Below are 17,746 nucleotides of genomic sequence, written 5' to 3'. Positions count from 1 at the left end.
ACTCAGATGTGCCTTAATTAACAAGCCAAGGAGGTTCAATATACCATAACTAAACATAAGAGCAGAATGAAGTCACGTGACCATCGTACAATCTACAAAGTTGTGTATTCGTATAGTGTTCCTAATAAAGGGAGGCTCTACCCAGTATTAGTATAGTGTTCCTAATAAAGGGAGGCCCTGCCCAGTATTAGTATAGTGTTCCTAATAAAGGGAGGCCCTGCCCAGTATTAGTATAGTGTTCCTAATAAAGGGAGGCTCTACCCAGTATTAGTATAGTGTTCCTAATAAAGGGAGGCCCTACCCAGTATTAGTATAGTGTTCCTAATAAAGGGGGGCCCTACCCAGTATTAGTGTAGTGTTCCTAATAAAGGGGGCCCTGCCCAGTATTAGTATAGTGTTCCTAATAAAGGGGGCCCTGCCCAGTATTAGTATAGTGGTCCTAATAAAGGGGGCCCTGCCCAGTATTAGTATAGTGTTCCTAATAAAGGGAGGCCCTGCCCAGTATTAGTATAGTGTTCCTAATAAAGGGAGGCCCTACCCAGTATTAGTATAGTGTTCCTAATAAAGGGGGGCCCTACCCAGTATTAGTGTAGTGTTCCTAATAAAGGGGGCCCTGCCCAGTATTAGTATAGTGTTCCTAATAAAGGGGGCCCTGCCCAGTATTAGTATAGTGTTCCTAATAAAGGGGGCCCTGCCCAGTATTAGTATAGTGGTCCTAATAAATGGAGACCCTGCCCAGTATTAGTGTAGTGTTCCTAATAAAGCGAGGCCCTACCCAGTATTAGTATAGTGTTCCTAATAAAGGGAGGCCCCACCCAGTATTAGTATAGTGCTCCTAATAAAGGGAGGCCCTGCCCAGTATTAGTATAGTGTTCCTAATAAAGGGAGGCCCTACCCAGTATTAGTATAGTGTTCCTAATAAAGGGAGGCCCTACCCAGTATTAGTATAGTGTTCCTAATAAAGGGAGGCCCTACCCAGTATTAGTATAGTGTTCCTAATAAAGGGAGACTATACCCAGTATTAGTATAGTGTTCCTAATAAAGGGGGGCCCTACCCAGTATTAGTATAGTGTTCCTAATAAAGGGGGCCCTACCCAGTATTAGTGTAGTGTTCCTAATAAAGGGAGGCCCTACCCAGTATTAGTATAGTGTTCCTAATAAAGGGAGGCCCTACCCAGTATTAGTATAGTGTTCCTAATAAAGATAGACCCTACCCAGTATTAGTATAGTGTTCCTAATAAAGGGGGGCCCTACCCAGTATTAGTATAGTGTTCCTAATAAAGGGAGGCCCTACCCAGTATTAGTATAGTGTTCCTAATAAAGATAGACCCTACCCAGTATTAGTATAGTGTTCCTAATAAAGGGGGGCCCTACCCAGTATTAGTATAGTGTTCCTAATAAAGGGAGGCCCTACCCAGTATTAGTATAGTGTTCCTAATAAAGGGGGGCCCTACCCAGTATTAGTATAGTGTTCCTAATAAAGGGGGGCCCTACCCAGTATTAGTATAGTGTTCCTAATAAAGATAGACCCTACCCAGTATTAGTATAGTGTTCCTAATAAAGGGAGACCCTACCCAGTATTAGTATAGTGTTCCTAATAAAGATAGACCCTACCCAGTATTAGTATAGTGTTCCTAATAAAGGGGGGCCCTACCCAGTATTAGTATAGTGTTCCTAATAAAGGGAGGCCCTACCCAGTATTAGTATAGTGTTCCTAATAAAGGGGGGCCCTACCCAGTATTAGTATAGTGTTCCTAATAAAGGGGGGCCCTACCCAGTATTAGTATAGTGTTCCTAATAAAGGGGGGCCCTACCCAGTATTAGTGTAGTGTTCCTAATAAAGGGAGGCCCTACCCAGTATTAGTATAGTGTTCCTAATAAAGGGAGGCCCTACCCAGTATTAGTATAGTGTTCCTAATAAAGGGGGGCCCTACCCAGTATTAGTGTAGTGTTCCTAATAAAGGGGGCCCTGCCCAGTATTAGTATAGTGTTCCTAATAAAGGGAGGCCCTGCCCAGTATTAGTATAGTGCTCCTAATAAAGGGAGGCCCTACCCAGTATTAGTATAGTGTTCCTAATAAAGATAGACCCTACCCAGTATTAGTATAGTGTTCCTAATAAAGGGGGGCCCTACCCAGTATTAGTATAGTGTTCCTAATAAAGGGAGGCCCTACCCAGTATTAGTATAGTGTTCCTAATAAAGGGAGGCCCTACCCAGTATTAGTATAGTGTTCCTAATAAAGGGAGGCCCTACCCAGTATTAGTATAGTGTTCCTAATAAAGGGAGACCCTACCCAGTATTAGTATAGTGTTCCTAATAAAGGGAGGCCCTACCCAGTATTAGTATAGTGTTCCTAATAAAGGGAGGCCCTATACCCAGTATTAGTATAGTGTTCCTAATAAAGGGAGGCCCTACCCAGTATTAGTATAGTGTTCCTAATAAAGGGAGACCCTACCCAGTATTAGTGTAGTGTTCCTAATAAAGGGGGGCCCTACCCAGTATTAGTGTAGTGTTCCTAATAAAGGGAGGCCCTACCCAGTATTAGTGTAGTGTTCCTAATAAAGGGGGGCCCTACCCAGTATTAGTGTAGTGTTCCTAATAAAGGGAGGCCCTACCCAGTATTAGTATAGTGTTCCTAATAAAGGGGGCCCTACCCAGTATTAGTATAGTGTTCCTAATAAAGGGAGGCCCTGCCCAGTATTAGTATAGTGTTCCTAATAAAGGGAGGCCCTACCCAGTATTAGTATAGTGTTCCTAATAAAGGGGGGCCCTACCCAGTATTAGTGTAGTGTTCCTAATAAAGGGGGCCCTGCCCAGTATTAGTATAGTGTTCCTAATAAAGGGGGCCCTGCCCAGTATTAGTATAGTGGTCCTAATAAAGGGGGCCCTGCCCAGTATTAGTATAGTGTTCCTAATAAAGGGAGGCCCTGCCCAGTATTAGTATAGTGTTCCTAATAAAGGGAGGCCCTACCCAGTATTAGTATAGTGTTCCTAATAAAGGGAGGTCCTACCCGGTATTATAGTATAGTGTTCCTAATAAAGGGGGGCACTACCCAGTATTAGTGTAGTGTTCCTAATAAAGGGGGCCCTGCCCAGTATTAGTATAGTGTTCCTAATAAAGGGGGCCCTGCCCAGTATTAGTATAGTGTTCCTAATAAAGGGGGCCCTGCCCAGTATTAGTATAGTGGTCCTAATAAAGGGAGACCCTGCCCAGTATTAGTGTAGTGTTCCTAATAAAGGGAGGCCCTACCCAGTATTAGTATAGTGTTCCTAATAAAGGGAGGCCCCACCCAGTATTAGTATAGTGCTCCTAATAAAGGGAGGCCCTGCCCAGTATTAGTATAGTGTTCCTAATAAAGGGAGGCCCTACCCAGTATTAGTATAGTGTTCCTAATAAAGGGAGGCCCTACCCAGTATTAGTATAGTGTTCCTAATAAAGGGAGGCCCTACCCAGTATTAGTATAGTGTTCCTAATAAAGGGAGACTATACCCAGTATTAGTATAGTGTTCCTAATAAAGGGGGGCCCTACCCAGTATTAGTATAGTGTTCCTAATAAAGGGGGCCCTGCCCAGTATTAGTATAGTGTTCCTAATAAAGGGAGGCCCTGCCCAGTATTAGTATAGTGTTCCTAATAAAGGGGGCCCTAACCAGTATTAGTATAGTGTTCCTAATAAAGGGGGCCTTACCCAGTATTAGTATAGTGTTCCTAATAAAGATAGACCCTACTCAGTATTAGTATAGTGTCCCTAATAAAGGGAGGCCCTGCCTAGTATTAGTACAGTGTTCCTAATAAAGGGAGACCCTACCCAGTATTCGTATAGTGTTGCTAATAAAGGGAGGCCCTGCCTAGTATTAGTATAGTGTTCCTAATAAAGTGAGGCCCTACCAAGTATTAGTATAGTGTCCCTAATAAAGGGAGGCCCTGCCCAGTATTAGTATAGTGTCCCTAATAAAGGGGGGCCTTACCCAGTATTAGTATAGTGTTCCTAATAAAGGGGGGCCTTACCCAGTATTAGTATAGTGTTCCTAATAAAGGGGGCCCTACCCAGTATTCGTATAGTGTTCCTAATAAAGGGAGGCCCTGCCCAGTATTAATATAGTCTTCCTAATAATCACTGATGGACTGCCGCTGTGCATGTGCTGCAGTTGTGGCTTGTGGCAATCACTGATGGACTGCCACTGTGCATGTGCTGCAGTTGTGGCTTGTGGCAATCACTGATGGACTGCCGCTGTGCATGTGCTGCAGTTGTGGCTTGTGGTAATCACTGATGGGCTGCCGCTGTGCATGTGCTGCAGGTGTGGCTTGTGGTAATCACTGATGGACTGCTGGTGTGCATGTGCTGCAGTTGTGGCTTGTGGTAATCACTGATGGGCTGCCGCTGTGCATGTGCTGCAGTTGTGGCTTGTGGTAATCACTGACGGCCTGCCGCTGTGCATGTGCTGCAGGTGTGGCTTGTGGTAATCACTGATGGACTGCCGCTGTGCATGTGCTGCAGGTGTGGCTTGTGGTAATCACTGATGGACTGTCGCTGGAGGAAAAATGTTTTAGCCATTTATTTAGGAAAGAGTGATTAAGATGTGGAATGCATTGCCACAGGAAGTCGTTATGGCAAACTCTATACCTGCATTTAAGGGGGGCTTAGATGCTTTCCTTGCGTTGAAAGACATCCATGGCTACAATTACTAGGTAATGCCTAATGATGTTGATCCAGGGATTTTATCTGATTGCCATCTGGAGTCGGGAAGGAATTTTTCCCTTTAGGGGCTAATTGGACCATGCCTTGTAAGGGTTTTTTCGCCTTCCTCTGGATCAACAGGGATATGTAAGGGAGCAGGCTGGTGTTGTACTTTATACTGGTTGAACTCGATGGACGTATGTCTTTTTTCAACCAAAATAACTATGTAACTATGTAGCTGTGCATGTGCTGCAGGTGTGGCTTGTGGTAATCACTGATGAACTTCTGCTGTGCATGTGCTGCAGTTGTAGCTTGTGGTAATCACTGACGGCCTGCCGCTGTGCATGTGCTGCAGGTGTGGCTTGTGGTAATCACTGATGGACTGCCGCTGTGCATGTGCTGCAGGTGTGGCTTGTGGTAATCACTGACGGCCTGCCGCTGTGCATGTGCTGCAGGTGTGGCTTGTGGTAATCACTGATGGACTGCCGCTGTGCATGTGCTGCAGTTGTGGCCTGTGGTAATCACTGACGGACTGTCGCCGTGCATGTGCTGCAGGTGTGGCTTGTGGGCTGTCGCTGTGCATGTGCTGCAGGTGTGGCTTGTGGTAATCACTGATGGACTGTCGCTGTGCATGTGCTGCAGTTGTGGCTTGTGGTAATCACTGATGGACTGCCCTGTGCATGTGCTGCAGTTGTGGCTTGTGGTAATCACTGATGGACTGCCGCTGTGCATGTGCTGTAGTTGTGTCTTGTAGTAATCACTGATGGACTGCTGCTGTGCATGTGCTGCAGTTGTGGCTTGTGGTAATCACTGATGAACTGCTGCTGTGCATGTGCTGCAGTTGTAGCTTGTGGTAATCACTGACGGCCTGCCGCTGTGCATGTGCTGCAGGTGTGGCTTGTGGTAATCACTGACGGCCTGCCGCTGTGCATGTGCTGCAGGTGTGGCTTGTGGTAATCACTGATGGGCTGCTGCTGTGCATGTGCTGCAGGTGTGGCTTGTGGTAATCACTGATGGACTGCTGCTGTGCATGTGCTGCAGTTGTGGCTTGTGGTAATCACTGATGGACTGTCGCTGTGCATGTGCTGCAGGTGTGGCTTGTGGTAATCACTGATGGACTGCCGCTGTGCATGTGCTGCAGGTGTGGCTTGTGGTAATCACTGACGGCCTGCCGCTGTGCATGTGCTGCAGGTGTGGCTTGTGGTAATCACTGACGGCCTGCCGCTGTGCATGTGCTGCAGGTGTGGCTTGTGGTAATCACTGATGGACTGCCGCTGTGCATGTGCTGCAGTTGTGGCTTGTGGCAATCACTGATGGGCTGTCGCTGTGCATGTGCTGCAGTTGTGGCTTGTGGCAATCACTGATGGACTGCCACTGTGCATGTGCTGCAGTTGTGGCTTGTGGCAATCACTGATGGACTGTCGCTGTGCATGTGCTGCAGTTGTGGCTTGTGGTAATCACTGATGGACTGCCCTGTGCATGTGCTGCAGTTGTGGCTTGTGGTAATCACTGATGGACTGCCGCTGTGCATGTGCTGTAGTTGTGTCTTGTAGTAATCACTGATGGACTGCTGCTGTGCATGTGCTGCAGTTGTGGCTTGTGGTAATCACTGATGGACTGCCGCTGTGCATGTGCTGCAGGTGTGGCTTGTGGTAATCACTGATGAACTGCTGCTGTGCATGTGCTGCAGTTGTAGCTTGTGGTACTCACTGACGGCCTGCCGCTGTGCATGTGCTGCAGGTGTGGCTTGTGGTAATCACTGACGGACTGTCGCCGTGCATGTGCTGCAGGTGTGGCTTGTGGGCTGTCGCTGTGCATGTGTTGCAGGTGTGGCTTGTGGTAATCACTGATGGACTGTCGCTGTGCATGTGCTGCAGTTGTGGCTTGTGGTAATCACTGATGGACTGCCCTGTGCATGTGCTGCAGTTGTAGCTTGTGGTAATCACTGACGGCCTGCCGCTGTGCATGTGCTGCAGTTGTGGCTTGTGGTAATCACTGACGGCCTGCCGCTGTGCATGTGCTGCAGGTGTGGCTTGTGGTAATCACTGATGGACTGCCGCTGTGCATGTGCTGCAGGTGTGGCTTGTGGTAATCACTGATGGACTGTCGCTGTGCATGTGCTGCAGGTGTGGCTTGTGGTAATCACTGATGGACTGCTGCTGTGCATGTGCTGCAGTTGTGGCTTGTGGTAATCACTGATGGACTGCCGCTGTGCATGTGCTGCAGGTGTGGCTTGTGGTAATCACTGATGGACTGCCACTGTGCATGTGCTGCAGTTGTGGCTTGTGGCAATCACTGATGGACTGCCGCTGTGCATGTGCTGCAGTTGTGGCTTGTGGCAATCACTGATGGACTGCCGCTGTGCATGTGCTGCAGGTGTGGCTTGTGGTAATCACTGATGGACTGCTGGTGTGCATGTGCTGCAGTTGTGGCTTGTGGTAATCACTGATGGGCTGCCGCTGTGCATGTGCTGCAGTTGTGGCTTGTGGTAATCACTGACGGCCTGCCGCTGTGCATGTGCTGCAGGTGTGGCTTGTGGTAATCACTGACGGCCTGCCGCTGTGCATGTGCTGCAGGTGTGGCTTGTGGTAATCACTGATGGACTGCCGCTGTGCATGTGCTGCAGTTGTGGCCTGTGGTAATCACTGACGGACTGTCGCCGTGCATGTGCTGCAGGTGTGGCTTGTGGGCTGTCGCTGTGCATGTGCTGCAGGTGTGGCTTGTGGTAATCACTGATGGACTGTCGCTGTGCATGTGCTGCAGTTGTGGCTTGTGGTAATCACTGATGGACTGCCGCTGTGCATGTGCTGTAGTTGTGTCTTGTAGTAATCACTGATGGACTGCTGCTGTGCATGTGCTGCAGTTGTGGCTTGTGGTAATCACTGATGAACTGCTGCTGTGCATGTGCTGCAGTTGTAGCTTGTGGTAATCACTGACGGCCTGCCGCTGTGCATGTGCTGCAGGTGTGGCTTGTGGTAATCACTGACGGCCTGCCGCTGTGCATGTGCTGCAGGTGTGGCTTGTGGTAATCACTGATGGGCTGCTGCTGTGCATGTGCTGCAGGTGTGGCTTGTGGTAATCACTGATGGACTGCTGCTGTGCATGTGCTGCAGTTGTGGCTTGTGGTAATCACTGATGGACTGTCGCTGTGCATGTGCTGCAGGTGTGGCTTGTGGTAATCACTGATGGACTGCCGCTGTGCATGTGCTGCAGGTGTGGCTTGTGGTAATCACTGACGGCCTGCCGCTGTGCATGTGCTGCAGGTGTGGCTTGTGGTAATCACTGACGGCCTGCCGCTGTGCATGTGCTGCAGGTGTGGCTTGTGGTAATCACTGATGGACTGCCGCTGTGCATGTGCTGCAGTTGTGGCTTGTGGCAATCACTGATGGGCTGTCGCTGTGCATGTGCTGCAGTTGTGGCTTGTGGCAATCACTGATGGACTGCCACTGTGCATGTGCTGCAGTTGTGGCTTGTGGCAATCACTGATGGACTGTCGCTGTGCATGTGCTGCAGTTGTGGCTTGTGGTAATCACTGATGGACTGCCCTGTGCATGTGCTGCAGTTGTGGCTTGTGGTAATCACTGATGGACTGCCGCTGTGCATGTGCTGTAGTTGTGTCTTGTAGTAATCACTGATGGACTGCTGCTGTGCATGTGCTGCAGTTGTGGCTTGTGGTAATCACTGATGGACTGCCGCTGTGCATGTGCTGCAGGTGTGGCTTGTGGTAATCACTGATGAACTGCTGCTGTGCATGTGCTGCAGTTGTAGCTTGTGGTAATCACTGACGGCCTGCCGCTGTGCATGTGCTGCAGGTGTGGCTTGTGGTAATCACTGATGGGCTGCTGCTGTGCATGTGCTGCAGGTGTGGCTTGTGGTAATCACTGATGGACTGCTGCTGTGCATGTGCTGCAGTTGTGGCTTGTGGTAATCACTGATGGACTGTCGCTGTGCATGTGCTGCAGTTGTGGCTTGTGGTAATCACTGATGGACTGCCGCTGTGCATGTGCTGTAGTTGTGTCTTGTAGTAATCACTGATGGACTGCTGCTGTGCATGTGCTGCAGTTGTGGCTTGTGGTAATCACTGATGGACTGCCGCTGTGCATGTGCTGCAGGTGTGGCTTGTGGTAATCACTGATGGACTGCCGCTGTGCATGTGCTGCAGTTGTGGCTTGTGGTAATCACTGATGGGCTGCTGCTGTGCATGTGCTGCAGGTGTGGCTTGTGGTAATCACTGATGGACTGCTGCTGTGCATGTGCTGCAGTTGTGGCTTGTGGTAATCACTAATGGACTGTCGCTGTGCATGTGCTGCAGGTGTGGCTTGTGGTAATCACTGATGGACTGCCGCTGTGCATGTGCTGCAGTTGTGGCTTGTGGCAATCACTGATGGGCTGTCGCTGTGCATGTGCTGCAGGTGTGGCTTGTGGTAATCACTGATGGACTGCCGCTGTGCATGTGCTGCAGTTGTGGCTTGTGGTAATCACTGATGGGCTGTCGCTGTGCATGTGCTGCAGGTGTGGCTTGTGGTAATCACTGATGGACTGCCACTGTGCATGTGCTGCAGGTGTGGCTTGTGGTAATCACTGATGGACTGTCGCTGTGCATGTGCTGCAGGTGTGGCTTGTGGTAATCACTGATGGACTGCTGCTGTGCATGTGCTGCAGTTGTGGCTTGTAGTAATCACTGATGGACTGTCGCTGTGCATGTGCTGCAGGTGTGGCTTGTGGTGATCACTGATGGACTGCTGCTGTGCATGTGCTGCAGTTGTGGCTTGTAGTAATCACTGATGGACTGTCGCTGTGCATGTGCTGCAGGTGTGGCTTGTGGTAATCACTGATGGACTGCTGCTGTGCATGTGCTGCAGTTGTGGCTTGTAGTAATCACTGATGGACTGCTGCTGTGCATGTGCTGCAGGTGTGGCTTGTGGTAATCACTGATGGACTGCCACTGTGCATGTGCTGCAGGTGTGGCTTGTGGTAATCACTGATGGACTGTCGCTGTGCATGTGCTGCAGGTGTGGCTTGTGGTAATCACTGATGGACTGCTGCTGTGCATGTGCTGCAGTTGTAGCTTGTGGTAATCACTGATGGACTGCTGCTGTGCATGTGCTGCAGTTGTAGCTTGTGGTAATCACTGATGGACTGTCGCTGTGCATGTGCTGCAGGTGTGGCTTGTGGTAATCACTGATGGACTGTCGCTGTGCATGTGCTGCAGGTGTGGCTTGTGGTAATCACTGATGGACTGCCGCTGTGCATGTGCTGCAGTTGTGGCTTGTGGCAATCACTGATGGGCTGTCGCTGTGCATGTGCTGCAGGTGTGGCTTGTGGTAATCACTGATGGACTGCCGCTGTGCATGTGCTGCAGTTGTGGCTTGTGGTAATCACTGATGGACTGTCGCTGTGCATGTGCTGCAGTTGTGGCTTGTGGTAATCACTGATGGACTGCCGCTGTGCATGTGCTGCAGTTGTGGCTTGTGGTAATCACTGATGGACTGCCGCTGTGCATGTGCTGCAGTTGTGGCTTGTGGTAATCACTGATGGACTGTCGCTGTGCATGTGCTGCAGTTGTGGCTTGTGGTAATCACTGATGGACTGTCGCTGTGCATGTGCTGCAGGTGTGGCTTGTGGTAATCACTGATGGACTGTCGCTGTGCATGTGCTGCAGGTGTGGCTTGTGGTAATCACTGATGGACTGTCGCTGTGCATGTGCTGCAGGTGTGGCTTGTGGTAATCACTGATGGACTGTCGCTGTGCATGTGCTGCAGGTGTGGCTTGTGGTAATCACTGATGGACTGCCGCTGTGCATGTGCTGCAGTTGTGGCTTGTGGTAATCACTGATGGACTGCTGCTGTGCATGTGCTGCAGTTGTGGCTCGTGGTAATCACTGATGGGCTGCTGCTGTGCATGTGCTGCAGTTGTGGCTTGTGGTAATCACTGATGGGCTATCGCTGTGCATTTGCTGCAGGTGTGGCTTGTGGTAATCACTGATGGGCTGCCGCTGTGCATGTGCTGCAGTTGTGGTTTGTGGTAATCACTGATGCGCTGCCGCTGTGCATGTGCTGCAGTATAAGCTTGCATCAGTAGGTAGATTCTACCTGGTAGATTATTTTCAACTTGTAACTTTTAACATAACTCGCAAGCTTAAAAAAAACCGGGCACCTCTGGTTTAATGTATAGTTCACATAAAACAAATTTGTGTGAAATGCACATTAAACAAGCTGTACCAGTGACAGAACTGCGGAGCAGAGGGTCAGCAGACCCCCCACACGTGCCGCTATCTCTTTTGCAGTTTTCAGCTAGACTGCAGACTACTAGCTCCGCTGGGAACGGTGACTCATCGGCTGGTAACCATGGAAACATCCCAGGAAGGCACATTAAAGGCTCTGACCGAGCATCGGCAGCAGGTTATGTGGAAACGCTTCAGCAGCCTGGAAAAGAGCAGCTTTAGTATCGGAGATGCCACGTGAGGTCAGATAGGGCTGCCATGGTCTCCTGAGGCCAGTCCACGTGACCAGCCCCCCCAAGCTCCCTCCTCCAGGACAACTTTATTAATAAAGTCCTCACAAGCTGCACAAACTGTCAAACGTACAACAAGCCATCAAAATCTATCAAATAAAAGTGCAATATCCAAGTAAGAACAGCACTACTTCCTCTCGCAACCTCTATCCTTATTGGCCAACGTGCGCTGCAAAAACTAACAGCTGCTACATCATTGGATGCTGAGGTTAGCTCAGGTGCTTCTTAAAGTGGAACTGTAGTGAGAAGGACATACCGAATAAAATTGCTTATTGTTTACAGTATTTATTTATAGATTATGTAGGCAGTGTTTACTTTTTTATATTCTGAAATTAATCACAGGTAGCAACAGCTTTAGTGCTGTCAGGTGATCTGTACGGAATGTTCGTTACTGAGAATTCTATGCACAGAAGGAGATGCTGCTTGCTTGGCAGTTGAAAAAAAAGTTATTTCCCACAATGCAACGGGGTATACCCCTCCCAGAGAAGGGTATAAAGCACAAAGGGGAAAGAGGCGCCCAAGAGAGTAATTAAACTGTTAATTACTATTATTAATAAACTAGCTGATGGCCCGGCATTGCCCGGATATGTATTTGGCTGGTGTTGGCTCCGCCCACTTTTTATAAACCTAACACACAATTACTCAATGACTAAGTGTCTGAGCTTTGCGGTCTTTGGGATCAATAATTTGCATTGAAATGAAACAAATCTGAATGGTTGTTTGTGGCTCCACCCCCTTTTCTGAATTTAAACCCCAGTCACCCAATGACCAACTGTACCAGGTTTGAGGCTTGTGCTATTAACAGTGCAAGAATGTCAGCAATTAATGTATATATTCCCCTTTAAAATCAATAGGTGAATTTTGATTGGCTTTTATAGGCTCCACCCACTTTTTTAATATTAATCCCAGTCAGCCAATGACCAAAGGTGCAAAGTTTGAGAACCCTGCCATTAGTGTAAGAATGGCTGCAGTTTATATTTTCCCAGTGAAATTTGCATTTGTCTCCGCCCACTTTTTGGTTATGGGGATAAAAAGTACTCTGTATGTTATTCCAGGTAATGTACTATGTGTGTGCCAAATTTCATTCAAATCCATTCAGCAATTGTTGTGTGATTGAGTAACAAACACCCAACTTTCGCATTTACAATATTGGTAAGATGAGTGTCAATATGCACTGGCAGCGTGTGTTGTGGGTCTGTGCTCAGTTCCTCAGGCCGAATAAAGTGCCATAAGAGTAAGTAGGCACAGATCCATGAAATGCATTGCCAGTGCATATTAAAATGAATTTATTACATTAATTTGTCTTCATTGAGGTAAGCTACCTCCTATTTTCTTATTTTATTTGTTTTTAACATACCTTCTATACTCGCGTATAAGCCTAATTTTTCGGCACAAAAAACGTGCTGAAAAGTTATCCCCCTTGGCTTATACACGGGTCAGTGGAGCAGAAAAGATGGTGGAACAGGTTTTGTTACTGGCAGAGTAGCGTAAGAATTGTGCACTAGTGATCCTGCTCTTGCCAGTTGGCTCCCTGCTGTGTCCATTCCCACCATCCCCTGTAACATGGTGTGCAGAGCGCTGTTCCAGACTACCGGTGCCCCCTGGTTTGTGAAGTAAGCAACATCTCAGCGGTGAAATGATCAGGTATTCTTTCCTGTGTGGCAATCGCTGTGTCTCATATCTATGACGCCATGTAGCGGTGTCTTGAGACACAGCTGTGTCATACGTAGGGCATATCTGGCTATGGAGAGGGGGACTGACTTGTACTGAGGGCACATCTGTCTACTGTGGAGGGGGATTATATGCGAGTTAATCACGCTTTCCTGGTTTCTGAGGGGAAAGTGGGTACCTTGGCTTATATATGGGTCAGGTTACAGGGTACCTCTTTCCCGCTTTGTGCTTTCTACCCTACTCTGGCCTTTAGTGGTTTTGCCACATCCAGGACCATTTGGTTGTTTTTGTAGCAACAGTGCGACTGCACCCAGCTAAATTTGCGACTTTAAAGTAGGAAAACCACTGCGCCTGCGTGGCCACATCCTCACTCCCGCTGACGTCACCAGGAGCGTACTGTGCAGGCGCAGACCGTACTGGGCCTGCGCAGTACATTCCCAATGACGTCAGCAGGAGTGAGGACGTGGCCACGCAGGCGCAGTGGTTTTCCGGCTTTAAAGTCGCAAATTCCATATGTGAATCGGAGGCGGGGACCTGAGCATTGGCAAGTGGCTGCGCAGGCACAGGATGTCTGTAGGGGACTGTTAAACGCCCCAGGTAAGTTCAACTCCCCCCCCCCCCCCCCCCCCCCCCCCCCATTCCCCTACAGTACTCCTTTAAGAGATGTAAAAGAGTAATAGGTAATATGGGATCATGGAGCAATCCAAGTAAACAAGCTTGCATATATGCTCTGCCATAGACACTGGCGAGAGGAAGCAGAGGATTCTGGGACTCGGCTGTGTCCTCTTCCTGCCTTGCCAGTCTGGGCAGTCTGTGGCCTCCACACATGCTGATAACGAGGAGACGATGTGAGACGAGCTGGCCTGCGGCCACATTCCTGAACAAGCTGACAATTATATGAGCTGGTCTCCATTACTCACCTGTGAGGGGCCCCGAGACCTGCTGCAAGCTGCCAAGAATCTTCTCTCCCAGCAGATGAATGAGTCGGGTCACCACCTGGATGGGGAGAAATCCGTGCATTAATTTCAACAAGAGCCGTGCCAATTCCTCATACGCTCATCAATCACTCCGCTAATTGGGTGGAATAGTTTTTGCTAAGCGGCAAATATCGATTTTCCATGCATTTGGGTAATTAGGTTTCATCTGAATTATCTGTTACAGTACGCTGCTAAAAAGCTCCCAGTATCGTGAGCAAGGGATTAACCCCGTAACACAGGACGAGGGAGTTAAGGTGCCATAAATCTAGCGATGATGGGCAGATCCACCAAGAGACAGATCTCTCTCTGATTGAATCTGATCCGAGAGAGATCTCTTGCCTGCCCATACACCACAGGCCGATTCCAGATAGAATTCAAAATAAAATCTTTCAGCAATTGGCGTAGCAACTCTGTCGCCTGTCCTCCTCTCCAGGGCTGTGGAGTCGGTACAAAAATCACCAGACTCAAACTCAGATTCCTCATTTTATGAAACCGCCGACTCTGACTCCACAGAGACAGGTGACAAGGTGGCGTAGTGGTTAGTGCGCTCGCCTTGCACCGCTGCGTCCCCGGTTCAATTCCTAGCCAGAGCACGATCTATGTTCATCCCGTGTCTGTGTGGGTTTCCTCCGGGCACTCCAGTTTCCTCCCACACCACAAAAACATACAGATAAGTTAATTGGCTTTCTAACTCAAAATTGACCATAGACTATGATACATACACTACACGATACATACATAGACATATCAAATATAACCTACTACCTTGTGCTTCACACAACCAATTACTGAAATAACAAAAAACCTCAGAGATCAATGAATGATATATGAAATACGTGTATTATGAAAATCACATCACATTAAATACACACAGTATACCCATGATCCCCAATTATTGCACCATCCCTTTAAAACCCATGAAATATACTCCTGACCATCTAACTGGACTAACATATGCACTATTATGCCACGCTAATCACATTTCCTATGCAGTTCAATCAAACAGAGTTATAAGTTCTCTGCCTAACTAGTAGCTAATACTATCGCCTCAGCAGTCTGTGTGTAGCTCTGGTTTTCCTAGCACAGTCAAAGAGAGTGCAGTTTATTGCTGGATACTGAGGTCCCAAACAGAACTGCTTCACTGAAAAAAAGCATGTGCAAAAAATAGTAAGCATATGCAATTCATCTGGCCAGGATTGCTCATATATACTTCACAGCAGAGATTAAAAACATGCAGTGTGTCTCACCATACTTCGCCCACTCCCTGTGCACCCGGGAGGGGCCTTTCACCAACTCTGTCCCAAGAGACCAAGCACCTTGTTCAGTATTGCAGTGTAGCTGCAAGAACAGCCTTGCCCCAAATACATACATAGACATATGACTTTAGGAGGGATTAGATTGTGATCCCCTCTGAGGGACAGGACAATATACTCTGTACAGCGCTGCGTAAGATGTCAGCACTATATAAATACTAAATAATAATAATACCCCAAATGACTATTTTGAGTGTTTTCTTGCTTCCTGATGGCTTAAAGAGAACCAGAGATGAAGCACCTTCTTGTATTTTACCTTATAAATCAGTGGGAACATGACAGTTAAGACCTAATCTGCTCTTTGTTTCATTGTTCTGTTTAATCCCTACTGTTATCACCTCTGATAAGAATCCCCGACTGAGCACTCAGTCTAGCTTTGCTATGGAAAGATTATAGCTGAGTCTGTCTTCTCTGGTGTCTTTTCAAGCCCAAACCTGCCCCCTTGTGGCTCTGCTATAATGACTCAGCTATAATCATTCCCTGCAAAGCCAGACTGAATGCTCAGTCCGGGATTCTTATCACAGCTGCTAACAGACACTTTTAGCAGTGAGGATGAAACAGAGAGCATGGTAAGTGTTTTCTCTAATGTTCTTACTGATATATATGGTAAAATACACAAGGGTGCTTCGTCTCTGGTTCCCTTTAAAGGGCATTTTATAACAAGTTGTGAAAATATCACCTGGGAGATAACTCAAGAGAAAAAGTGAATTGCAGAGGAGTCCTTGACTCAGACTCTGCAGCCCTTGCAGGGCTATGGAGTGGGTACGAAAATCCAGGGCTGTGGAGTCGGTCCAAAAATCCACCGACTCCGACTCCGTTTAGGATTCCACCGACTCCTCGACTCTGACTCCTCTAATTTGCATATTACAATTTTGTTGATTAAAAGTATGTAACATGAAATTCGTCTCTTAACTGCCAACGCATAGGAATTTTACAAGACAGCTGAAGTGAGAAGGATATGTAGACTACTATATTTATTCCCTTTAGACTAAAACTAGTCCTTGGTAAGAGTACTTGTAAAAGGTACAAACCGGAACAAAGAACATCTATCAGGCCCTAGGCAATGTAAGTGTGGGTACATGTAAGAATGATGTGCAGGTGCTCTGCAGGGGAATGAGGAGATTGTAAACAGACAACACCTCTGTGTTCAATGTGCACAGTATTCTCAGTGGATTCCCTGCAGCTCTGTGGGGAGTGCATATGTAGAGTATAGTACTACTGTGCAACAAAGTAAACCTGAGACAGATGAAATTAAAGTTTTATACATATCTGGGGCTTCCTCCAGCCGCCTTCAGGATAATCAGTCCCTCGTTGTCCTCCTCCACCACCTGGATCTTCTGCTATGAGTCCAGGTACTTGAGCCAGTCGGGCGTTGTGCGCATGCACACACTCCGCCGCCAGGAGCATACTACACCTGTGCAGCACTATTGCGCAGGTGCAGAATGTTCCTGGCTGTGGGAGCGGCATGTGGCCGGACAGCGCTGACTGGCTGAATTACCAGGACTCCTAGCAGAAGATCCGGGTGGTGGAGGACAGCGAGGGACTGATTAGCCTGAAGGGGGCTGGAGGAAGCCCCAGGTATGTATAAAACTTTACTTTTCATCCGTCTCAGTTACCCTTTAATTTGTAGTCACCAAACCAAATTTTAACAACATATCAAATTATTTGATTTCATCAGCAAAGAGAGTGCATACATTTGCATAAATCAGCATCAATGCAGAACTATTTCCATCTCGTTGACCATCTCTATTAGTGACACGGCTACACATCAGGCTTTATTCTTACAGCATAGATGTTATTTAGTATATATAAGGGATTCCTGTGTACACATCATATATACAGTCACAATCAGATATGTATATCTGACCTTAAAAATACGGGGACTGCTTTATTGAAGCAGCACAAGTAACTAATTTTGATTGGTTTATTTCATGTTTGTGGACTAAGCACAGCTATTACTGTATATATACTGTATATATACATTATTTTTAATGACTATTATCTGAGAAATAGAACATTTTATCATATTTTCTATTTTAATTACAGTTACAAATTCATTAGGAGTTGGAGTCGGTGCATTTTTTCCCGACTCCGACTCCAGGCACCCAAAATTGCCCGACTCCACGACTCCGACTCCACGACTCCGACTCCACAGCCCTGCGAAAATCATCCGACTCCTACTCCTCAAATGATGTAACCACCAACTCTGACTCCAGGCACACAAGAATTGCTCCAACTTCTAAGCCCGCCCCCCGCAAGTTTTACATGTCTCCCCAGTGCTCTGAAAATTCTCACCTGTCTGCCGTCATGACTTCCTTCCCCCGTCACCCGTATCCGCTGTTACCACCACTGCTGTACCACGTGGCACATGTGTGACATCACACACACGCACCTGGTGCCACAGCACTCTTGGTAACGGGGAAAAGGGCGGGAGCAGGGTACCAGCGGGACAGGTGAGAATTTACAGAGCACAGGCACCAGGGGTGGGGGGTTATTTTCCCTGAGGATGGGGGGGTACATATCGTCCAGGGGTCCATCGCAATGATTTTCCAGCATGTCTAATCAATACAATCAACAGATTTCAGCTAAAATCAG

General features: G+C 47.8%; 1 protein-coding gene across 3 annotated transcripts in view; it reads right to left on the bottom strand.

The window, feature by feature from the left end:
- Nucleotides 1–17,746, bottom strand: part of PNPLA7 (patatin like phospholipase domain containing 7) — a 412,399-nt gene that overhangs the window by 174,671 nt on the left and 219,982 nt on the right. For all 3 annotated transcript variants that reach the window (XM_068248745.1, XM_068248744.1, XM_068248743.1), the window contains one exon: nt 13,782–13,857. In XM_068248745.1, the coding sequence (XP_068104846.1) occupies nt 13,782–13,857 (76 nt within the window). The remainder of the gene's footprint in view (nt 1–13,781; nt 13,858–17,746) is intronic.

This window comes from Hyperolius riggenbachi, chromosome 8 (assembly GCF_040937935.1).
Source record: "Hyperolius riggenbachi isolate aHypRig1 chromosome 8, aHypRig1.pri, whole genome shotgun sequence".
Lineage (NCBI taxonomy): Eukaryota > Metazoa > Chordata > Amphibia > Anura > Hyperoliidae > Hyperolius > Hyperolius riggenbachi.
This window is presented reverse-complemented; position numbering and strand designations above follow the sequence as displayed.